At 39.4% G+C, this 25164-nt stretch overlaps 2 protein-coding genes and 1 long non-coding RNA gene across 3 annotated transcripts in view; 1 reads left to right on the forward strand and 2 right to left on the reverse strand.

Moving 5' to 3' along the window:
* LOC5502082 (sperm-associated antigen 1) overlaps positions 1–1907 on the forward strand; it is a 43687-nt gene extending 41780 nt beyond the window's left edge. Inside the window, exon 21 of the mRNA XM_048734683.1 lies at positions 1729–1907. Within this exon, the coding sequence (XP_048590640.1) occupies positions 1729–1892 (164 nt within the window). The 3' untranslated portion in view covers positions 1893–1907. The remainder of the gene's footprint in view (positions 1–1728) is intronic.
* An 817-nt stretch (positions 1908–2724) lies between these two features.
* LOC5502079 (short transient receptor potential channel 5) lies at positions 2725–22508 on the reverse strand. The gene is made up of 11 exons (XM_048734686.1): positions 21366–22508; positions 20984–21188; positions 20127–20361; positions 16535–16856; positions 15867–16028; positions 9621–9760; positions 5436–5662; positions 4850–5048; positions 4059–4229; positions 3614–3673; positions 2725–3121 (listed from the first exon to the last, which is right to left on the reverse strand). Exons 1-11 carry the CDS (start codon positions 21937–21939, stop codon positions 2903–2905), a joined length of 2514 nt encoding a protein of 837 aa, XP_048590643.1. The 5' UTR covers positions 21940–22508; the 3' UTR covers positions 2725–2902.
* Positions 12954–14907, reverse strand: LOC125573875. The gene is made up of 2 exons (XR_007314242.1): positions 14503–14907; positions 12954–13668 (listed from the first exon to the last, which is right to left on the reverse strand). It is a non-coding gene; the product is annotated as an uncharacterized LOC125573875 (long non-coding RNA).
* Positions 22509–25164: the final 2656 nt, after the last annotated feature.

A 25164-nucleotide genomic window follows, 5' to 3' on the forward strand; every position in this document is an offset into this window, starting at 1 on the left:
TTAACCTGCTTTCTAGGAACCTGGCCCGGGAGAGCGGGCATTGAAGAGAAGGTCATCGTTCTGAAATAGCGTCACAGCTCTAAAATACTTCAATTCTATTCAAAGATTCTTTCGATTCTACTATCCCTTAGGGGGTCTTGTGCCGCGTTAACTAAACCATAGTTAAGAGAGGGAAATGGTGGAACATACAACGTTGAACTTTGAAGACAGAACTTTTTTTTGTTATTTGGCCCTGTCACTTGTGTAGGTGCGCAAGTCGAACGTACAAAACAAGAGAATATAAACAAAGAGTTGTTGCTCTCTGCATCAATACCGCAGTTCGATGATCTTTGTAAAACTCCACAGTACTGATGTAGATTCGTACAAATTCCATCATGCTTGCCGTGTAAGCTCAAAAAGATTGTTCGTTAAAGCTATTCTTTTTATAGAATTTTAGCACTTGTACAAACATATATGGCTGTATAATACTAATTTTTATATACTTCCTTCTTTGTTCCCGTCTCAGTTTTCACAGACAAATTAAGTTTTTAACGTCACCCTTCCTGTCTCTGTTTCTCCGCTCCATCTAGCGCTATAGACCATTTTCGAAGTATCCAGGGTGTCCTTTCGAGACCGGGCAGATTCTCAAAGCAGTAATGAATGATAAGAATAATGCTTTTGAATAGTAATATTGGGAAAAGATGAATGAATGACGTAAAACGTGGAGGGTTAACTGAGTATTGCCATCCACAGCCAACCCCGTACGACTTTTTCCAAGCGTGGAACACGGTGAGAAGGAATGACCTGACAAGTTACGCCGAGATCCTCAGACAAGTCGAGCCAAAGATGCTACCGAAGAGTAAGGGTCCTACATTATTATACACCTAGTCCCTAGTCCCATCATACTAAATCCCCCTTTGTGGTCAGCGAAGCATCATGGGCCACACATACTCGGTACCCAGGGTGTCGAGGTCACAGGCGCGAGAACGAGGCCGCGTGAGAGGGTAAAGGTCTAAGACGACTTCTCGGTCCTTTCTCTTCTCTCCCGCCCCCTCCCCCTTCCCCTCCGCCTCGTTGTCGCGCCTGTGACCTCGACGGCCTGGGTTTCCGAGGATGTCGGCCGCATATTGCACCCAAGAAAGTCGGAAAGAATCCAGTTTACTTATATTTGCAAAAAAGAAAGGCTAAAGCTTATAGCTTGTTTAGTAAAGACGATGATACTCAGGATACGTTATATAATAGGCGATAAACGCCTCGCGAAACAGGGATGAAACTGTTGTGCAAGTTGTCGCTGCGTAATAGCTACAGCTTTGACTTTTAGTTGAACCGAGAAATTCCATAAAGTCGCAATTCACGCTTATACATAGTAATGCCGTGCCATTTCAAAGCACCCATTTTCACCGGTTTATTCCCTTTGATATATTTATCAGATTGAAAAAAGTTCTATCTTAGTGGGAAGGCTAGGTAGTCTTATCCAACAAACTGGGTCTGCAGATATGTTCAGGAATATGATTGGGGCCATCTCCACCCAACTCATACCCAATGGTGAGTATTCGCTTGTAGTAAGTCAGGTATTCCCTTTACTCTCACTTTAAAATAATGTTTATTTCGCATTAAACTTTCCCTATCTTATATCCCTTCTAAATACTAGTCGTAATTTTAGAGAATATTAGGAGTGTAACCATCTAAAAACACACCCATCTTTGTCCGTTAGTGCATATTCCATTATTCCGTTCCCTTCTTTCGCAGGCGAGGAGAAGCTCTCGTTTCAGATCCTTCAAAACGTGTGCCAGGCGCAGCGCTTTGACATGGCCATCATGTTTCTTGGTCGACAGGACATACAAGATAACCTCTATCTATGGCAGGAGTTTGTTTGGCTAAATTCTGATGGTAAAACACGAGATCTAACATAAAATTAGCTGAATTGTGCTCGATACTTGCGAAGCTCTTTCTGTTTGTCATCTGTTCCCTAATCCAGTTCCCTAATCGCTCTTTCCGTTTGTCCAACCTTATTTCTGTTTGTCTGTTGGTTAGTTAATCTGGTCGTGCTTCCGACCTCAGTTTGGCTGGCTTGTCTATTTGTTGCTTGATCTGTCTGACATATCTAATGTTAGTCTGTCCACCTGGAAATCACTGGCTTGTCTATTTGTTGCTTGATCTGTCTGACATATCTAATGTTAGTCTGTCCATCTGGAACTCACTGGCTTGTCTATTTGTTGCTTGATCTGTCTGACATATCTAATGTTAGTCTGTCCATCTGGAACTCCCCTAGACTACCCCTGTCCATTCTACCATCTTTCAGTCTTTTTATTGGTCCGCCCGTTCATCTATCTTTTTTTCCTTCCCTCTGTCTATCCGTCAGTTTGTTCGTTCTTTCGTCTGCATATTTCATTTGATAGCAAGCCTGTCTGCTCTCGCTGCTCACCCCTTTTTTCTACGTGTTTGTCTGTGATCTTTCTATCATTAGGTCTTTCCGTCTTTGTTTCAGATCTTAAAGACCTTTTTGCATGGCTGGGAAGCTCACAGAAACTACTCTCACCTGTCGACTCAAAAACCTTTACTATTGTGAAAAATAAATATAATGCCTGAAAGGCAAAAAGGAAATCTGCTTTGCGCGCTCTTGGCGGTTGTGGCGCGCACTGAAATAGTTCGGGGAGAATGGCAGCGATCGCATTTAAAAGGATTAATAGTATGTATCTTATAATTGGGTTGTTATAGCGTCAATAAATAATGCAGCAGCCCAGATGGACTTAAAGTATTTATTAAAGTCCTTCAGAAGTTTACAAGGAAACATTTCAAGCTTGCTGCAGGTCATAGTCTTTCCAACCTTCCTCCCAAAGAGGATATTATGCTCAATGCAACTAATAGGTCGTAGGTGCCTCTTCTCTCTGTGTGACTCTCGTTTTATGTGCAAAGAAAAGAATCACATCTTAGTGTCATTCTCTCCCTTTTGGTCCCCCCTTAGGATGTCATCTTGTGCGCCCCTGATATATCTTAAGAGCTCCCCCTCTTCTCTGTGACCGTCTTTGTATTTGCGCATGTGCAGATATCTGCGGAGCACTCGCTTGATTAGTTCCCTTCTCTCGATGACCTTTTGTGAACGACCAAGACGTGTCTTGCACATCTCATCCATTGGAATTTCCTGTAAGCACAAGTTTAAAAAGTGCTAGTCATTTTAACCATTGTTGTTTTGCTGAGGAAATCTCGAAACAGCCAAAAAACAAAAACAAAAACAAAATGTAATTACAAAAAGTTAAAGAACAAGCTCAAAAAGTTTGCTAAAAGGATTGTGGGATAATTTGGATATAGCGCCTTAAATTGTTTTTTTAAGATTAGTTTTTTAACAAATCTGAGTTTATTTGTATCTCAAAATTCTTCGGGTTTTACTTATCTCTCCTGGTAATGAAACGACCTGCTTTAGAAAGGACTAATCTACTTTGCTCTCTCCGTAACCTCTTTCCGAGTTTTTCGTGAGTCACTTTCAAGGGGAGAAGGATGTTGCTATCGCTGAACCTGATGTGAAATACCCGAGACTTTTCGGTATCGAATACTTCTGCACTTTTTAAAAGTTCCCATGTTTGCTTTTTGTTTTATTTGCAATCCTAGAGGACATTCAATGAGAAGTGCGACATACCTCTGCGTTGGCATTGGCGTTGGAATGTAATTCATCTTTGTACGCGCTTGAACGTGATTTCTATGAAGAAAATATTAAGTTGAGCGTGATTTCTAGGATTAAAACATAAAGTACATAGTTTTAGATCTCTAGTTTAGATCTCATAGTTTTAGATCTCTATTTTTCAAATCATTCAACGAGATCTGTTATCAGGACCATTTTACCACCGTAAGCAAGTCCCCGTAAGAAACTTTTGCAGGCTCAAGCACAAAATATTTTATGGGACTGCCGGACAAAATTGGAAGTAAAAAGAGAATGCAGTAGGATTATTTGAATCGCGCTACAAATTATAATTATACTTGCAATAACACAAACATTAAGCTTCACTCATAGCTATAGAAAAAGCAAACTTAACTTTGAAATCTGGGTAATTGTTCTTTTTCTCCTATACCCTCCTAGCCCGTACCTTACGGCAGCCACAGCGAATCACCCAGCGGCAGAACTGTTTAAGCCCTTGAAAGATGAGTAGGGGGTTGGGGATGAGGTTGAGAGGCGGAGGAAGGCATCCGCTGCCCTTCTGGATCCAACTCATCCAAAGTCGAGTTCTGGAAACTTTCCATTTGACGTCAGCGTGCTCCTGCATAACATGAGACATTTGACGTCAGCGTTCTCCTGCGTCACATGAGATGTCTATTTCACTTTCGCATCTATCGTCCAATGCCAACTTTAGGCAAAGGTAGCACGACAAAACGTCTTTCTATTTGACGCGCGTTTACGGTTATTACGAAAACCATTACGTTATGCACGGCATCATGTGTGTTTGTTTTAAGGGGAGTTAGCACTTGAGTTGTTGGGGGGGGGGCGGGGTAGGATTATTGTATCCGTCAAAAGTCACTTATATGGGATTGGCGGTGTCGGCTGTGTACTGCAACCCAAACTCATTGGAAAGGATGAGGGCGTTATACGAATAGACCTGGTTGAAAGACGCAATCCATGAAAGGATGTTATCGGAAACACCCCTTCTGCTGTGCAGTCACGTGGCTGTTAACTTGGTTTGTGAAGGCGTTAAAATGGTTGGCTGTTGGTGGTGGTGGTGGTGGTATAGAATTAGGGCTTGCTTTTTATTTTTTTTAGGGGGGATTTAGGACTTGTTTCTTGAAATATTATCCAGTCGAGGGGGATGGTCAGCTATAAACATGGATGTGTTGATAGCTGACCACCCCCTTCCCACTCACTACCACTCCGTGGGTCACATACCGCAATGCTTTCAAATGATCGTGTCATCATAGCAATTAGCATATTGACTGCCACGATAACTGCGATGACCTGAAAAAACCCAAACATCACTTCCCCTGTCTCCTTGGTGATGGTGAATTTGGCGTCGTTTGTTCCAAAGCTGTTAAGTTCTGTTAGACCAAAGACCGACCAGAATAGACTGTATAGACCAGATCCAACACTGTAAAGCCCAAAGAAGGAAACTATTTAAAGAATGTCGATAAGTCTGGATGCGATCATTCTGCTTGCAGGGTCGACAACAACGCTAAACTTGCGTTCGGGACTCCCTTAGCCTTTCTCTGCTACAATTCGATTTAAGTAAGAACTCTGACATTTTCTGGCTTTGTCCTTGACATGGAACAACAAGATAGTGAAGAAAGATTTCAGACAAGCTGTAGAAAAAGGGTAGGCTTTGTTGAAATAATGAAATTAAATCAGTATAGCGTTGAATTTTTATGTTGACTTAAGACTTGGCTTAGCTATTTTGTCCTCTGACAAAAGAGACCAATACTGAAATGTGAAACTATTCGACTCATTTTCTTATAGGTGAATAAACTGTCGTACTCACTTTGTAAACTGGTGTTCGGTATCAGCTATAGTGCCATTCAAGGTCGTGTTTGAGCTCGAGGGTTTGTTCGTAGCGATGTACTTTTGGGTACTAATGTAGTTTGAATACAGGCGCCTCAAGCTAAAACCGAAAGCCATGAAGATAAGCACGAAAAACACAAGGAACTTGAGAATGTCCACCAGAAGATAGTACAGCGATAGCTGGAGTGGGCCAAGAATGGAGTTCACCTAAGGAGGAGAAAAATAAGATTTATTTCAAGGTATTGGAATCAACAAGCTCATTATTATCATACGATGGTGGTGGGGATGATGATGAATTCGTTAAAGGTAACGGTGATGGTTTTAATGGAGGAGAAATAATATCCATAATGACAACGGCTATGATATAACCGCTATGGGTTCGATTCCCGGTTCGAACGTGACTTTAGTTTGTTGGTCTAGCCATAGTTCCGAAGGTTTTTCTCCGATTTTCCTCCCTCCACAAAACCTACAATTTCGACATTAGCTATAATCCATGGTCGGACAGGAGTTTAATGGCGGCTTGAGGAGCCTTCTATGGCTTCAACTCGACCATGTCTGAATCTGCGCTCTTGTAATTTAGCATCTAGCTGCAATGAGTGATAAAGTGATATGCTACTCCAGTTTATCATCATTTTTTAATTTTAATTTTAACCCATTCGCTCCTATACCGCCCTTAATCTCCCAGGGAAAGGGCAAATTTCGTGCGCTATTATCTCAGGTGCGAATGGCTTAAAGTGCATCTGAAGGAATAAAACCGATATCCTCCAAAACGGCTCATTCATCGATATCTGATATCTCCTATATGCTAGAAGAATCTTTATTACCAAAAATCCCGATTTCCCTTAATCCACGACTTTTTACAGCCCTTTGAATATACCAGTCTGTAAAACACCTTTGTCGGTGACCGACAAAAGTATTGCGGGCGCATGGCGCGAAAATCAAACTTGTCAGCTCGCGCGCGCAGTCTACATCATTCTTCATTCACGAACATGAGCGCCTCTCCCTGTGAAACGACAAGCGAGCGAGAAAGCGATGCCAGTGACATCGCTACAGAGAAAGCGACTCAACAACGCTACAGAAACGTATTTTTGCCATACCAAGACGAGGCATTTGCGGACAAATGATATATGTCTGTCGAATTATCATAAAATACAGGAAGCGAAAAGGGAACAGGAGGAGAAGCTTGTCAGCCGTCTGAATGGTTTGACAACAGTAGAATCGTGAGTGTGAATTTGTAGATACGAACAAAAGGAATTATATCCGTTAACTTACATCATAAAGTTTATTGTTGTCTTATATCATGCAAGTGCAACTGCTCGCTATATATTTTATTGTTTGAGAATTTTTTTGACGTACTTAATATTACTCCATCGCTTCGGTCTTCGATTCTACGCTACTTTTGTTTAAACACAGCAAGTTTAACATTCAGATACCGTCTCTAAAACGGCTGGATATACGACCCTGAAATAAAATTAAACGATTTACCTGTTTGCCGTTTTCGTACTCATGTTGACATGAGTATTTTGAAATGCAAGTACTTATAAGATGTTTTCATGAGCACGCACTTAATTACATAAAAATAAAAAAAATAAAAAGCAAATCTTATATCGCATTTGTGCGAAAAAATGTTGGTTCTTTAGCTTTTCATCTAGGTTTTGAGGATCGTAAATCATTGAAATTATCAGTGATCTATACAAATACATAAAAGACCCCATTTTGAGAAAAAAAAATCAGGCATTTTGTGCGAGTTGAAATTACAGAAATCATCAACAAATTTGTGCCGACTTTTTGTGGGTAAAGCAAATGCTATGAGAATGGCAACAAAAATACTCAAGCCATCCCGATTGAGAATATGGTTCCCTTGGAAAGGCAAATGGCTACTATTTCACATACATAGTGTATATAACAAATTAATGCTTTAATTCATTCTTTAATCAAAGGGTGTACTCAAGAAAGGTTCTTTAGCAATGTTTACATTTTAAAAGGCAGAGAGCGCACGTCTCACAAGATACAGTCGATTGAAAAAAGGTTGTCCTCAACCGGCTGCGCGACTACGCGACAAGCCCGCATGTAAGCATGGGTAAAAACCACTAAGCGTCTAGCTGCATACATTAGCCAACGCATAACTTCAGTCTTACCGTACAGTACGATAACCAGTATCGCTCAGAATTTGGTTTCATATTTTTGCCTCGAACATTGTAGATTTGCACAATCCAAAAATACCTAAATGATAAAGAACTATTAAACCTTTCCTGAGATATAAATCCCGCTTATTTCATCCAATGGTTTGTTCAGAAAGTATCGTTAATATTCTGAAGCGATTTTCTTAATTATTACTAAAATGAGCGGCTTTACTGCAACAGCGATTGACTAAGATGATTAAATAAAACGACCAAGATTAACCGTAGTTAATTCATTAGCTGGCTAACTAAAAAATGGATATGGGATTGTCATTGCAGAACTCTTAAAAGTACGAAAACAACGCATTGGCGGTTGGCGGCCGTGCATGCACATTTTGTTCTTGTAAATAAAAACGGCTTTTTGTTGAGCTCTCGTGCACGAAAATTAACAAAATAAATCACCCTATTCTAGGTCTCACTTTATCCTGTTATGCTCTTCATTTGTGCATTTTATTGTTTTTATTTTACCATTTTAGGATTTGTGTGGGTTGTGGCATTTATTTTGGAAGAATTCTATCAGACCGTTTTGTTTCTACCAATATGGATTTTTAGCAAGACGCGAGCGAAAGCCCATTGACGATTGTTGTTTTGTTAACCTGCTGCATTGCGAAGTTAAAACCTTTTTTATACATTAATTTTGAGCATAAGGGAAGGGATGATATGTTATTCAGTAAATCTGTTTTTATTGATTCTCAAATGAAAAACAATTCGTACCAGACGACAGAATTTTTGAGCTACCTAACTACTACAACTATGTACAAACAGAAAATACCATATAAATCGATAAAATTTGTGTGGAGTCTTTTCTGTACATATTATATGCTTAAGTAAATTTGTAGTGGTCTTAGGAAAAATCATATGTGTGATCTATACGAAAACCTAAAGGACCCAACTTTGAGCAAAATATCAAGCATTTTGTGCGAGGTGGAATTGCTGTTACCCACAACAAAATGGCGCCGTGTTTTTTGTCACGCAGTACGATGAGATGAAATGGTTAGAAAAAATAAAACAGCTCAAAGGGTCTTCACTAGTCACGACTAGTCTAAAAAGTGCATATTGAATGCTTAATATTGACATTTGGCCAGAGCACTGAGAGGAGAAAGAAGACAAAAAGGATTTAGCGATTATTACATCTCTAGTGAGACGGAACAAAATATGATGTTTACATACACAGCAAAAATGTGAAAGCAAATTATATCACTGTTTGTGCAAAAAAAAATGTGGGTCCTTTAGCATTTCATCCATGTTTTAGGGGTCATACATCATTTAAATTATATGTAAGCTATATCGATATCTAAAGGACCCATCTTTTAGCGAGATAATCAACATTTCGTACAACTACTTTGGAAACTATGATAACTGCAATGGCACCATGTTGGGTCCAGTAAAGCAAAGTAAATGCTTTCAAAATTGCAAAATCATTTAAATTATCAATAAGTGGCTACTTTAAGTGCAAGCACGATATACGTTTTATATTTGTATAAGGTTATATTTACATTTGAAGCCCGCTAACAAGAGGAAAAGCACTTTATTTCCACGTCGAATATAGTTGCAAGATAAAGACGTCGCATGTAGCCAAAATTGTTTTCGCTCACGCAAATTCACGCGAGCTCGCGCAATACCCCTTATTTGGTGTTCATTTCGCGCCAACTCGAGCTTTATCCGTGAGGGGACTGAGCAAGTAGGTGTTTTACAGACTGGTATATTCAAAGGGCTGTTTATGGGAAATCGGTGGTTTTTGGTAATAAAGATTCTTCTAGCATTGAAGATATTATATTTGATAAATAAACCTTTTTAGAGGATATTGCTTTTATTCTTTCAGATGCACTTTAATGTTCGCAGCTTCATACCTGGAATGCCCCCGATAGCCGTATAAAGCTGAGTACCAGTACTAGCAGTGAAGATATTATATTTGATAAATAAACCTTTTTAGAGGATATTGCTTTTATTCTTTCAGATGCACTTTAATGTTCGCAGCTTTATACCTGGAATGCCCCCGATAGCCGTATAAAGCTGAGTACCATCGCGATTGAGAAGAAGCTGTTGGATAATAAGGTGAGCTCGTACCAAGAAGACGGGCTGGTACTGGCGATGGTGTTCAGCACGGCCCAATGGCCCGTGATTCCTAAGACGACGACAATATATAGATTTAGGCACTGCCAAAGAGGAGCCAGCATGCAATCAATTTAAGCCATATTATAATACCTATATATGTATGTATATATGTAATGTGTGAGTGAAACCGTTCATAGAAAAGTGCTCGATGCACAGGTGTAGAGTGGAATATGTGTGTATGTATATTTTTTATTGTTGTTTAACTTGTTGGGTGTATATGAAGGTATCATCCAATAGGGAACATTGAAGAATTGAAAATGAATTTTAGTCTCTCACAGTAAAATGGGTGCTTTTTTTATTCTCTTTAACATTTAAAACCATATCAGCACACAACTTGTTTCTATACAATAGCATATCGTTTTTTCAGTAAATGTGCTCCATACTTGCCTACACTGTCCAAATTCCCTTTCTTCCTTTCACATTGCACTACTACTAGATTTTCTTGATTTTTATAATTTTCTCTCAGTTGAAGGGTAATAAAAGTTAATTGGTAGAAATTACAAATATTTGATAAACAGTTTTATCAACCTTCTTTACTGTTTTTTTTTTTTTGGGCTAATAATCTTTGAATTGACACTTTGTCTTGGTTGGATCGTACAAAACACTGACCCTCGATGAGGAGGTCCATGGACCCACTAGACCCCCATATTGAAGCATTATGGTTTCAAGGGTATGTACACCTGGTATTTTTGTGTTAAAACATAAAATAAGGCTTGATGTGGCATCACAAAAAGATGTTTGTTAAAAAAAAGCTAGCCATATTTTCATTTCACATCACTTCCATGTATAGTGCTAAATTATCTTTAAAAAATAATTGCATGAAAGGCCAAATGGTACATTGGTGTTGATTTTTGCAAATATCATCTCAGATTCCTAAGTATTGAGCAGTATTCATATAAGCTATTTGAAAAGTAGATTGCTAAAAAAAACCTGTGCAATTAAATAATTCAAATTGAAACTATATTTTTTTTTACTAGAAAACCCATTTAGTCTATTTGCAATAAGGGCCAATGTTGGTCAGTGTTTTGTACCAGCCACTTTGTCAAAGGGTGAATGAAATAAACCACTCTAACTTGTTTTCAAAGTTTCTGACTATACTTTTAGTTTATTTTATTAGCCTGATTCATTTTTTTTTATAAGAAGTTTTCATTTGTAACTATTATCTATCTTTTTGTTACTTAGCTGTATTAATAAATACATCCTGCCCTAGCATCAAGCCTAGCTGGCAGCTTGCTTGAGTTGGGATTCGCCTGAAAAAATTGGAGAACAGTGACAAAACGCTACGGAAGAATACTAAAGATATAAATGTTACGCTGCACAAAACCTAATTGACAAACCTAAAATTAAAGATAATTCCGAGTAACCTTTAAAATAGAACCTTGAACAGAAAATTAGTATATGAAGTCTGTTTTTAGGGGCTAATGAGCCAGAGATTTAATTGTCTTTTGACCTTTTTCTTAGGAAAAGCTGTAGAGAAAAACTATAGGTATCAAACTAAATGCTCCCAACAAAAAGCTGTCTTTAGTTTTCTATGAAAATTGAGATGGGAGTTTTGAGATGTTGTATGAAAACGTTGAGCTAGGGTATTCAAGACATCTCTTTGTTAAAAAAGAATCATATGCATAAAGGGAACTGTGTAGGTAAAGCAGATCTTTTTAGAACCTATTACCCCTCATGAACCTTTTTTTTTCTAAATTTTCTAAATTCATTTTAAATTTTAAATGTTCTTCGAACTCACAAAATATATACTAAAACCGTTCCTCGCTCGATATCTTTCATAAAAGAGCTGACAGAACTTAAATGTGATTCATTCACTTCTTGAATGTATTCAAAGCAAAGAAATAACAACATTTTTAAAACAAACGCGACGTTTGTTTACGACAAACAATCGCACAATTTCTATCCTTTTTATGGGATATTGTATGAACAAACAAGAATTTCTTTCTTGGCTTTAGCCACGACAAAAATAATGCAAAATCAATTCACGGTGTCGGCTGCGAGTTAGAAGAGCAAAACGCGGGAAAAATTAGAGGCAGGGTTCCCGTGAGTGTAAATACAAAAACACTAATAGAATCAAAAAGCCCAAACTGTCGCGATCTCGTACCAGAACAATGAATACAATACACCAAAAACTGGAAATCGACTCTGCCAAATTTTCGTCTTTAATAAGACTTCTTCAGGGCAGACTTAGTCTGACTTTAGTCTGCCCTGAAGAAGTCTTATTAAAGACGAAAATTTGGCAGAGTCGATTTCCAGTTTTTGGTGTATTGTTATTATTATTATTACAAAAACACTAATATATAGATTTAGGCACTGCCTAAAAGCGGAGCCAGCATTTAACACCTTTTTGTGTTGACTGGTAGGGATGTTTTAGAGGGGATCTTGGTGTCTCTAGAAAGTTTTTTTTAATGAGATTAAAAATATGTCAAATTTTACTGCCATGTAATTATGAATTGTATTGGCCCCTCCAAATGGATCAAGCAAGCACTCATTCAATAATATTAAATATGCAGTATGAAAGTTAACAAAATACTAAAACTTGGTGTGAAAAAGGCTGTCAAAGTTCAAGGTGTCAAATTGACGAGAATGTTTTTTCAATAGTCTAATGGTCAATTCTTATTTCTCTTTATAGAAGTTCCACTATGTATATTTTTATCAATACACCATTCTTTGGTCTTGTGAAGAATATATCAAGGATAACAGCATTCCAAAGATTTAGATGCCATACTGTAGTTCAAAAGGCGGATCTAGCCTTTTGCCAAGGGGGGGATTTGGCCCAAAAATTTTCGTCATTATTTTACCTTCGTAACGGTTTTGGGGTGAAAAGATACACTGAAAATAATAAAAAAAGAAAGCCCAAGGGGAGGTTTAAACCCCCTCCCCCCCCCCCCATAGACCCACTACTGTAGTTTTCATGTACCACAACTGATTATTCAGAAAAATGTGTTGAAACTAAACTCAATAAATATACCTCCTGTCATGCATTACATATTGGTGCACCCACCCATTGGCCTGTTGGTTTTAGAAACCCTGGATCCACCCATACTGGCTAATCAAAAATGAATGCAATGGAGGCAAATCCTAAATTATTACTGAAAGTGCTTAATTCCAATTTCTAATTTCAAAACAAACCATGTTCATTGACCTAAGTTAGGGTTAGAGAGAAATAAATATAACAAAAAGTCAATGGGGAGAAGAAAAAGGGAGAAATGAATGACTCTATTTGAAACAAATGTGACTCTACTTTAAAAAATATATAACAACAATGCAATAATAGCTTAAATGAGCATATTCCTAACATTTTCCCCTGTTTTCTTTACAGATTTATTATTGAAAAAGCACAAGTTTGATGTTGTCTTTATATAATTTAAGTATATTTATGGTGATACTCCATCACCAAGGAAATTAAAATTCACAAACATACCTCCAGTCATGCATTAGACATTGGTGCACCCACCCTGTAGGATGGTGGCCTGCTTCTTTTTTATAGAAACCATGGATCCACATATGCTAATGCTACTCCAAAATTGAATGCAAGGAGGAGAACAAATTGATTGAAAATGTCTAATTTCAAACCTATTACCTATTTTAATTTATTTAGGGTGCAGAGAGGAAACAGCAAATAATATCAATAGTCAAGAGATAGAGGACTATAGCTTTGATAAAAAAAATCATCAGTAATGCAACAACTTGGTTGAGCACTCTCCTAACATTTTCCCTTTCCTCATTATCTTTAGGTTGATAGAAAAAATCTATCATTGAGGGCAAGTATTTGCTTTAAAAAGCCTATTCCACATTTACTGCTGTATAAAAGTAAGAAATCCTCTACTTTATTATCTTTAAGACATTTGCCTATTCTCATGCCTCCCAGCCTTCAGCATCAATCATGGCCCTCGGGTAGCCCTTGGTTGGTTTTACCTAAATAAAAGTGAAAACAATTATAAGTATTTTTTTCTTTCAAAACAACATTTTCATCATGCCAGTTATAACCTTATTATATAAATAAACACAATAGATAGTATTCAAGATGCAGACAATATAAGCTAAGCAAAAAGAATATAGGTAATAGGGGTTGCATTTTGTGTTTTTCTTTTCGATGAGAAAATTCTTTTGTAACTGTAAAGTTTATATATAGTAAGTATATATAGTATATATAAGTTATTTGTAGTTATGATAATGTTAAAAAAGTTGCTGTATCTTCGAGAAGCCTAAATACACAGAATATAAAGACAGGAAAAGTCTTCTTTAGCAATAAATGACAGGATGATATTTGTCAGCCTTTATTAAATACCTCAACGCAGTCAGTATAGAGAGAACGAAGAATATTAAAGAATATCAAATTGTTTGATTTAGACCACGAATTCTCAAAGCAAACTCTATAAACAAATGTATAAATCGAACAAGCTAAGTGACATTGAAACAGTAACTAGACTACTACGTATTTCTGTCGTTAAATTCTTACTTGCCGTGAGGAATATATGCCTGAATTTATAGAACGTATTTACGAATTTAACATTTTCATGGCGATTGCCAGTGGAATTAAAACCACTCAAGTGCACTCTAAAATTATAAGCCAATCAAAACAGTGATAGATGACTTTGATATGACATCTTTACGGCAAACTGGTACGGTGTTTTAGCTTGAGCGATTGGTTTTGTAAAAAAAACACGAATAAACGAGCATTATAAAAGCACAACAATAAAAGAAAAATAACTCTGACATTCTCAATACAAACCGTCTTTCAAAACTCACCTTGGCAGTGTTTTTCGTCGCTTTCTGTTTGTCGCTTGTGTGGTTGTGTTCGCTTTTTGTTGTAAACTGTGAACTTGTCGACTTTCTGATAGCAAGAAACTCGTTGACACAATTGAACTATTTTTATAGCTGAAAACATAATAAATCCAAGGCCCTTTCTTCTCAGGATCTCCTTATAGATCTCCATAGATATAGACGTGAAGGAATGTTATTAGAATGGTAGTGTAGAGTCTCTAAGTAGTCTTTTTGTTGCTGCAAAACGGACGGGATTCACGAACACTCGGGTAGATTTTACAATCGGCTCGTACTTCAGACAAAACGGTTCCTCAAAGATTTCAGCCCATTTGAATCCGCATATTTTCTCATTAAATACTATTTTCAATCTGCCTTTTTTGCTGTGAACATACGAACTTTGATGGCGGTAAAAAAATAAAAATACGTTAAAACGTAAGACCGAGGGGGCCTGGGAGTTGCACGATTGACTGGATGGATGGATTGTGACACCACAGAATACCCGCGCGATGACCACAAAACCAAGTCGCATAGCTATACCATATTTCTATACATGGCTCCACTAAAACTAAATAATTGTAAGTTTTGATGCAACTTTCGGGGTTTTATTAATTATGTAGCATTCTCGGATAGTGCTAAAATATATTCTTGTATAATTATTTCACTGAGGTGGCGCTTTGCTAAGTTATTGCAAATTGTGCTTGCTCCACGGGCAGGCGGGCGACACCACAGGGTACCCGCGCAATGACAAAAAAAACTGAGTCGCATAGTTATATACCATTTCTCTATACGTATGGAGCTTCGCGCGCTGCCTGCGGCCGCGCTGGCTCCGCTAATATAGTAATATAGATATATATGTATGCATAGCATATAAGATAAATCAATGATATATAATCAGGGGCGTATCTAGGGAAACGCAGGGTGGAGTCTAGATCGACGGACCACGAATCAACTTTAGTTCAAATCGGCATCCTTAGCTCTGGTAATAGGCCACTCCAAATGCAAATCCAAATAAACACATAAACCGTCTTCTTATCTACCAAAAAGGGGTCAACCGGAGTCGAACATATCTCGTCACATGAGCGTTCGGACCCCTCGAACTCCTCCCCCCCCCCCCACCCCTATAGACCGCGCCTGATAAATGACGGCGTAGGCTGGAAGCTACGTTCCAGGGGTCATATCCCTACCACCTTCTACCACCGTCTGTCACGCCTTATTATGTCTTCGACTCGACAATGCTAACTGCGCTCTTGTAATTCAGCAATCCAGCAATATGGATAGTAAACTTCCTCATTTATAACGTCATAACTCACTCATAATAAGCTAATCTCATTTATAATGTCATAACTCACCGTATGCTATTACTCTCAAGGTAATTGACATCAGGAATAGCGTCACCATTAACATCCCGGTCACATTCCACCACTGCTGTATGTAGCGTTTCACTCCCTGCAGATAGAGCTCTCTAACTTCCTGGCAGAACAGACCAATAACCCATGCGAATATTGACCACTCTGGAAATAAGGGTTAGAGTTATACTTCCCGGAACAACAAACCAATCACCCATGCGAATATTGACCACTCTGAAAATAAGGGTTAGAGTTATACTTCCCGGAACAACAAACCAATCACCCATGCGAATATCGCCTACTCTTTAAATAAAGCTCGTGCGCGTTAAAGGAGCTGTGTCATTAGTTTTCCGTCAACCATGGAAGATGAGACATACTTCCTCCCACCTTAAGTCAAAATTATCTAATAAGCCTCAAATTTAAGCCCTGCACTTCAATAAGCCCCCCTTTCCCTATGTGAAGCAAAATGCCCCCTTGCAGCTTTTACAGTACATTTCCTAGATCCTCTCAACTTCAACAACGGTCAGTATTTTACTCACATCAAGGAAAAAAAATTGCTACCGATAGTTCACCGGACTTTACAGTTACAGTATATTACCCCAAATTCCCTCAACTTTATCAATGGTTATTATCATCCTACTCACAGAAAATAAACTGACATCTGAACTCACCGACCTTAGACGGACTGGTGACATTATCTTCGTACAGATCCTGAAAACTTGAGAATATCAACAGCAATACAAAGACATAGAAAGATGCCGTGTGGCTCATGAACTTAATAACCGGGTTACTGAGAAAGCGTGATGGACGGCTATGAGGCAGAAGGATGTGAATGAAGGCAAAGATCGGTAGAAGTACGATGTGACGAATGGCGAACAACACTCGGCTGAGATCTCCCCGGTCACCCCAGGGTACCTCATAGTCAAACAGCCGGTAGATCCCCCGGTACAATACGGTGTTTAGATGTAGTTGGCTGTATGGATGGGCAACAAACTGGCAAAAAAAAAAAAGAAGAATCAGAACAGGACAGTTTTAATTGTCTTTTTTACAAATAATATTTTACATACTCACACTGTCGGCAAATAGCTTAGCTAGTCTAGGCCGATAGTGTGAGGGACGTAAAATTTCAAGCTTTAATTGGATAATCCATGTATAATCAATAAATATTGAATTATAGATACTTCCTTTTGTATATCAAGAAAAGAGAAAGAGTGAAGAAGAAAAAATATAAAAAAAGAGAAAGAGTCAAAGAAGAAGAATTTAGAGGATTATTGTTGAATATTAAGTATATATATATATAACAATAGCGAGGCACTGTTAGTTTTCGCCCCGCATATTTAATGTAACTCGCTATTGTTCCTCTTACCGCCTTAGCTAAAACTATCAGTCTATTATTATGTAAATTTCAATGTTCATAGTATATATACGATGGTAGGAATATTCTCATTAAATCCCCTGATGAGTGGGCAACCACGAAACAGACCTGTAGGGAAACCTATGTAGTTTGTATTTTTCTCAAACTAACACTATATTATATATATATAGATATATATATATAATGCTTTTTCAAGTGCTTGAAACTGAGGACTGCTATTTTGATATATGTCATGGTATCCCTGTGGTATCCATTAATTAGCATAAACACATGTGCTAGAACCCGCCATCTTGAATGGTACACACAAAGCTAGAAGCTCTATTAAAAGGTTGAGTTACCAGAACAATAACAATATATATATTTATATATATCAAAATAGCAGTCCTCAGTTTCAAGCACTTGAAAAAGCATTGATTGAATTTCTCAGCGTCACGTAATTATCAAAATTTCCTTTTTATTGTATTGTTGCTGATGTTATTTTCTGTTGATTGTGTTGTTGATGTTGTTTTTGTAGCATTGTTGTCATTATTGTCCGTGATAGCGAGGTAAAGTGCTGCGAGTTCCCCCGCGCTGGTCTATTACCTTGTCATTATTGTCCGGATTAACAAGGTTAAATACTGCGAGTTTCCCCGCGCTGGTCTATTACCTTGTCATTATTGTCCGTGATAGCGAGGTAAAGTACTGCGAGTTTCCCCGCGCTGGTCTATTACCTTGTCAAGTTGTTCTTGATAGCGAGGATAATTAAGGCGAGTTCCTCCGCGCTGGTCTATTACTTTGTCATTATTGTCCGTGATAGCGAGGTTAAGTACTGCGAGTTTTTCCACGCTGGTCTATTACCTTGTCATTATTGTCCGGGATAACAAGGTTAAAAACTGCGAGTTCCTCCGCAATGGTCTATTACCTTGTCATTATTGTCCGTGATAGCGAGGTAAAGTACTGCGAGTTCCCCCGCGCTGGTCTATTACTTTGTCATTATTGTCCGTGATAACGAGGTAAAGTACTGCGAGTTCCTCCGCAATGGTCTATTACTTTGTCATTATTGTCCGTGATAACGAGGTAAAGTACTGCGAGTTCCTCCGCGCTGGTTTTTTACTTTGTCATTATTGTCGGTGATAACGAGGTTAAGTACTGCGATTTCCTCCGCGTTGGTCTATTACCTTGTCATTATTGTTCTTGATAGCGAGGTTAAGTAAGGCTAGTTCCCCCGCGCTGGTCTTTTACCTTGTCATTATTGTCCGTGATAACGAGGTTTAGTACTGCGAGTTTTTCCACGCTGGTCTTTAACCTTGTCATTATTGTTCGGGATAACATGGTTAAATACTGCGAGTTTTTCCACGCTGGTCTATTACCTTGTCATTATTGTCCGTGATAGCGAGGTAAAGTACTGCGAGTTTCCCCGCGCTGGTCTATTACCTATTACCTTGTCATTATTGTCCGTGATAGCGAAGTAAAGTACTGCGAGTTCCACCGCAATGGTCTATTACCTTGTCATTTATTGTCCGTGATAGCGAGGTAAAGTACTGCGAGTTACTCCGCAATGGTCTATTACCTTGTCATTATTGTCCGTGATAGCGAGGTAAAGTACTGCGAGTTCCACCGCAATGGTCTATTACCTTGTCATTATTGTCCGTGATAGCGAGGTAAAGTACTGCGAGTTCCCCCGCGCTGGTCTATTACCTCGTCATTATTGTCCGTGATAGCGAGGTAAAGTTTTGCGAGTTCCTCCGCGCTGGTCTATTACCTTGTCATTATTGTCCGTGATAGCGAAGTAAAGTACTGCGAGTTCCTCCGCAATGGTCTATTACCTTGTCATTATTGTTCTTGATAGCGAGGATAAGTAAGGCGAGTTCCTCCGCGCTGGTCTATTACCTTGTCATTATTGTCCGTGATTGCGAGGTTAAGTACTGCGAGTTTTTCCACGCTGGTCTTTTACCTTGTCATTATTGTCCGGGATAACAAGGTTAAATACTGCGAGTTTCCCTGCGCTGGTCTATTACCTTGTCATTATTGTTCTTGATAGCGAGGATAAGTAAGGCGAGTTCCTCCGCGCTGGTCTATTACCTTGTCATTATTGTCCGTGATAGCGAGGTTAAGTACTGCGAGTTTTTCCACGCTGGTCCTTGTCATTATTGTCCGGGATAACATGGTTAAAGACTGCAAGTTTTTCCACGCTGGTCTATTACCTTGTCATTATTGTCCGTGATAGCGAGGTAAAGTACTGCGAGTTTCCCCGCGCTGGTCTATTACCTTGTCATTTATTGTCCTTGATAGCGAGGTAAAGTACTGCGAGTTACTCCGCAATGGTCTATTACCTATTACCTTGTCATTATTGTCCGTGATAGCGAAGTAAAGTACTGCGAGTTCCACCGCAATGGTCTATTACCTTGTCATTATTGTCCGTGATAGCGAGGTAAAGTACTGCGAGTTCCCCCGCGCTGGTCTATTACCTCGTCATTATTGTCCGTGATAGCGAGGTAAAGTTTTGCGAGTTCCTCTGCAATGGTCTATTACCTTGTCATTATTGTCCGTGATAGCGAGGTAAAGTACTGCGAGTTCCTCCGCAATGGTCTATTAACTTGTCATTATTGTTCTTGATAGCGAGGATAAGTAAGGCGAGTTCCTCCGCGCTGGTCTATTACCTTGTCATTATTGTCCGTGATAGCGAGGTTAAGTACTGCGAGTTTTTCCACGCTGGTCTTTTACCTTGTCATTATTGTCCGGGATAACAAGGTTAAATACTGCGAGTTTCCCTGCGCTGGTCTATTACCTTGTCATTATTGTCCGTGATAACGAGGTTAAGTACGGCTTGTTCCTCCGCGCTGGTCTATTACCTTGTAATAATTATTCTTGGGTTAAGTACGGCTAGTTACCCCGTGCTGGTCTATTACCTTGTCATTATTGTTCTTGATAGCGAGGTTAAAAACTGCGAGTTCCTCCGCATCCTTAGTTAGAACTTGGATATACTTGCGGGCTGACTTCTTGTATCTCTCATCGATCTCCTTGATCACATCTGTCATGACGTTCAGCTCTTTCAGGGTACGGCACTGATCTAGCAGATCCACCGCGAACTGTTCACAGGACTCGGATAACTCACGATACTCACACTTAAATTCTGGGTCTTTCCTGAGAAACGAAACAAAAAAGGCATTTCGTACGTCACAACCATAGCATACTCGCAATTACCGAAGGTCAACTCACCACCACCAAGGGTCAACTCACCACCACCAAGGGTCAACTCACCACCACCAAGGGTCAACTCACCACTGCCAAGAATCAACTAACCGTCATCAACTGTTAACTCGCCACCACCAATGGTCAACTCGCCACCACCAAGGGGCAACTCATCAATTCAACTCATCACTGACAAGAATCAACTGACCGTTATCAACTGTTAACTCGACACCACTAACGGTTAGCTTGCCACCACCATAAATTAACAACTCACCAACACAAATGCTCAATTCTTCGTTTTGTTGATGCTGTTGTTGTTGTGTTTTTCCCAATACGTAAGGATAAGTTAACTTACGACACGGTTTACGGCCACCATAGCCAACTCGAGAGGCGAGTTGAACATTGGTAGTGGCGAGTTGGTTGGTGGCAAATTGGCAATGGTGGCGAGTTGACCAGATACCTATGATACGATAAGTCGTTATTCCATATTATTTCTACCCCCTTAGGGTAAACACTCACCCCCCAGCACCTCCAAACCTCGCCTCCTTAACCCTTCCTCTATTATCTACCATACTTTGCCTGTAATATCAGTTCCTCGTTCAACTTGAACACCTGGAAGAGCGGATGAATTTGGAGCCGGTCGTATATATACGTATAGCTGATGTACAGCGGGTTCGCCAAAGCTTTATAGGAGTTGATCTTTAGTAAGGCCATTCGTTCGCGCCTGGTGTGTTGAGGCTGCTCAACTATTGACGAAAGAGCTATGTCATCCGCTGGACCTGGCATATGCAAGTGTACAGCGGTTACCTCAAACATTGCAAACAGTGGTTCTAACGGTGATAGCAATGATAGCAATCAACATTCAAGGTTCAAGGAGAAGCAAAATTTATTTCATCATATTTTCTTAGTGCACCCGTGGAAGTGCCTCTATTATCTTTGCGTTACACCGGACTTACCCAGCTCCTCCTGCTTATTCACACAGACCATGCCGAGTCCATACCTCTCGGTGCATCCTGGAACCTCCACCTTGTATCCATTCGAAATAAAGAACTCAATCATGTCGAACTCCTCGTACTGTACCGCCATGATAAGTGGGGTGACAAACCCTCCTTCTTTGAAATCTTCTGGCCCCGTGTCTCCACAATTTTGCCTGCAGTACGCCAGAATAACTTCCGCACACTCCTTAGAGCCCCTACCTACCGCCGTGAACAATGATCCGCGGATCTGAGCTCCATTAGTGACAAAAACCTCCAATACGTCTGCATTATTCGCCTCGATAGCCGTTCTTAATAACAGACGAGTAAAGTTCCTATCCGCCGACGAGAGATCAAGCCTTGGATTATCAGTTAGTACTCCCTTTAGGTCTTTTACTCTCCCTGTGAGTACGTAATCGAAGAGAGCTCTTTCATTCGATGTACGGTCCTCTAGTTTCACTCGCTCTAGATCTGATCGATCGAGCGTCCGAACTCGGCCTCGTTTAGATTCTAGTGTAGAATGCCGGAACGATCCGGGCCTGAGTTCGTCTGTCATGACAGACCTTCTAAGAGAGAGTCCTCGAGGCGAAAGAACGTCCCCTACAGCTCATTTATAGCTATTTTCCGTGTTGCTTTACGTGCTGTTGTGCTGTGATCATTCATGAAAATGGAAATCAGATGGAAAGAACGGTTGAATAGAGACTCTTCCTCAGTGAATAAATTCCGTGTAGCTTTACGTGCTGTTGTGCTGTGAGCAGTCTTGTGGAAATCAGCCACCCAGTCCGCGGATGTTTAAAAGGCTTCTCAATGGAATGAACGGTTGTATAGAAACATATTCTATACATATTTTCATAGTTACTTCATACTTTTTTTATGTTGTTTTTGTTACTTGTTTTTTCTGTTCTAATGGAGAATCTTTTACGCAGTTATTCGATGGAATGTATTGAGGTGAGTTCATGGTTGAATAGAGCCCACTTGTCAAAAAATTCAAGTTTGAATGATAGTTGTGATTCATTCACACAACATTCCATTCCATTTTCAATTGAGCATAGCGAATGCCAAGCAAGTGATTTTGACTGGAACAAAAATCTTTAAAAAAATTGATCATCAATGGCATCAATATCTTCCGAAATGTGCCGAATGACTTCCGAACAGTATCGAACCAGTCCTGAATGAAATCGAACCAATCCCAAACTGTACCAAATCACTTCCGAACAGAAGGCCCGAAGGATTACCGATAAGTATCAAATCACCCACCAAAAAATACAAATCATTTTTCCGAGTAGTATAAAAGCACCTCGAACAGTTTGCTTCTGAGGACTCAACTCCAGGGAAATCGAAAATGGTGTTCGCTAAAGAATACCGAGTTACCGTGGGTTTGAGTTATCAAGAGTCGATTTTCCGGACATGGCTTGGATAAATAATGAATAACCATGTTAGAAAATAGCTTTATTTTCCATTGCAAAATGTGCCAATAGTTTCAAAGTACCCCCAATTTAATGTTCAGAGTGAATGAGTTGCTAATATGCTGTCAAGTATTTTTTTCCACAGTTCAAATATAAAATAATAAATAAATGAATTGGGAAGTTAATCACTCTTCTTGTAGCTAGATGCTGCAAGGCAGATTCAGACGTGGTCGAGTTGAAAGCATAGAAAGGCGCCTTAGGCAACCGCCATACGACTCATATCTGACCACGGATCACAGCTTGGATCGAAATTGTTGGTTTTGTAGATAAGAAAACAGGAGAACCCGGAGAAAATCCCTCGGAGCAAAGAGACCAATTAACCCAACTCACGTGGGAAAGTGGTAGGCACAGGCGGTACAGACCGACGCTCTGCCAACTGCGCCCCGAGCTCCCCTGGTTCATCAAGTTTTATGCAAACGTTTCTCAGATTCGTATATAATAAGTGAAAGTAGCTATATACAATTCTCTCGTTGGCCTAGTTGCAGACCTATGTGAATGGATAGTGGATACAACTCTTTCAGTAGAAGTTCAATACAATCTGTCTTCTTCCTGGTTGTAGAATTGAATTGCCGGGATCTGGGAGATAGACTTGCTCAAAGCTTGGCTGAACTAGGATGCACGCAACGTGTGACCTGTTTTCTAGTCCTTTTGCATCCCCCACCCTCACCCCCCCCCCCCCCCCGAAAAAAGTTAATAATATTTTCTTGTCTTCGACCTTCAGAATTTTTCACATCTTATATTGTTTTCATGGTTAACTAAGCTGAGGACCATTTGAGAAACATTTCATGTGCCACTATAGCAGCGGGTATTTAGACTAGCAATCACAGGGTCCGCTATTCTAGTGGTCTTTCCTATGCTTGGACGCTACATGGCATCCTCGTTAAAACCCGGGACGCCTTCATAAAAGATACGATTCACCATCTATCATATGTAAAACAATGAATTTCGGAAAGTAGGAGCCAGAAGGAGTGTGACTCGTGAAACGTGTCGATGTCGTGCCGCTGTATCATGCTCCCGGAAAACCACCGAGTCACGCTAAGCATCCATTTTCTATCAGCTTATGTAAAATCGCGTGACGCAATATATATGTAAAATTGCATGACGCAGGTTCTGTGCGATGAACGAAGTCCTATGCAAATGACATGTTCATTCAGTAGCGAACTTAAATCCGCTTAAGTCACAGTAGCTTGAAACATTGGAAACAATCACAAAGCAACCTTGTCTCTCAAGTCAGACCAACGGTCTATCAATTGGATCCCTGACAGCCGCCATTTTGTCATCCTAGCAAATGCAGAGTCTGAAAAAACATCCATTTTCATCGGTTGATCTTGAGAAGCAGTTGTGATATTTTCTATTGAATTTAGTAAAAAAATATATTTATACCTCTATCTATCTTTGCATGCCATATCACTAGTCCATATCACGCAGGGGACAATTTTATATTTCACTGCATGGGATTGTCCTAATAAAAGATAAAATCGTCCTGTGCCCTTGGTCTGATAGATCTCCCAGGTCTGGTACTCGCGGGGGTGTCCAAAGCAGAGGAAAGTGGAGTCAACTTTTTGACATTGACATTATCAAACCTGCCATACTAGATTCCTAGTATGTTTTACAAATGCATATATTTCAGTTGTTGTTTCTTATTGATCCTATGGGTTCAACAGTAGTAAATGTAGCCTAAATATGTTATTGGCAAGGCTAGGAAACAGCTTTTCTTGGATTTTGATAACTCATTTCAATAATAATAAATAAATAAGTTTCCTAGTTCAAGGGGAATGAAACTTTTATACCCCCCCATCGACGTATCCAAAACTTTTTTAGCCCCCCCCCCCCCCCTATGTGGAAACCGATCCCCCCCCTAGGCCATAAATAATGAACACTCCCTTAGATGATAATTTCGTGATTCCCTCATAATGTGTCTTTTGACGTTAAATGGAAGCCTTGCGAAGTTGTGGCCGACTAGGACGTTTTGATTTCGTGTTGTTTATGAAACCTAAAAGACTTTCAAAATAATGCAGGATTACTAAAATAGCCATCTAGATTTAGCTAATGACACTGGATCTCTCAGATAAATACAATATTGTGGTGGATGAAAACGGTCTGAAAATATTTCTCTTATGATGGGAAATCCATTTCAAGAAAATCGGTTTCACTCTATATGTTTAAAGGTAAAGTAAACACCCCGTGGGTCATTTTTGGGATATGATAGAAAATTTTGCGTAGAATACGAATATCGAGGTCTTTTTGCCCGTTACGGCCTGACCTTTTGACGATTGCAATTTTACTTCCCGTTAAATATACGGCGGAAGTAAATT

Source organism: Nematostella vectensis, chromosome 11, assembly GCF_932526225.1.
Source record: "Nematostella vectensis chromosome 11, jaNemVect1.1, whole genome shotgun sequence".
In the NCBI taxonomy this organism is placed as follows: Eukaryota; Metazoa; Cnidaria; class Anthozoa; order Actiniaria; family Edwardsiidae; genus Nematostella; species Nematostella vectensis.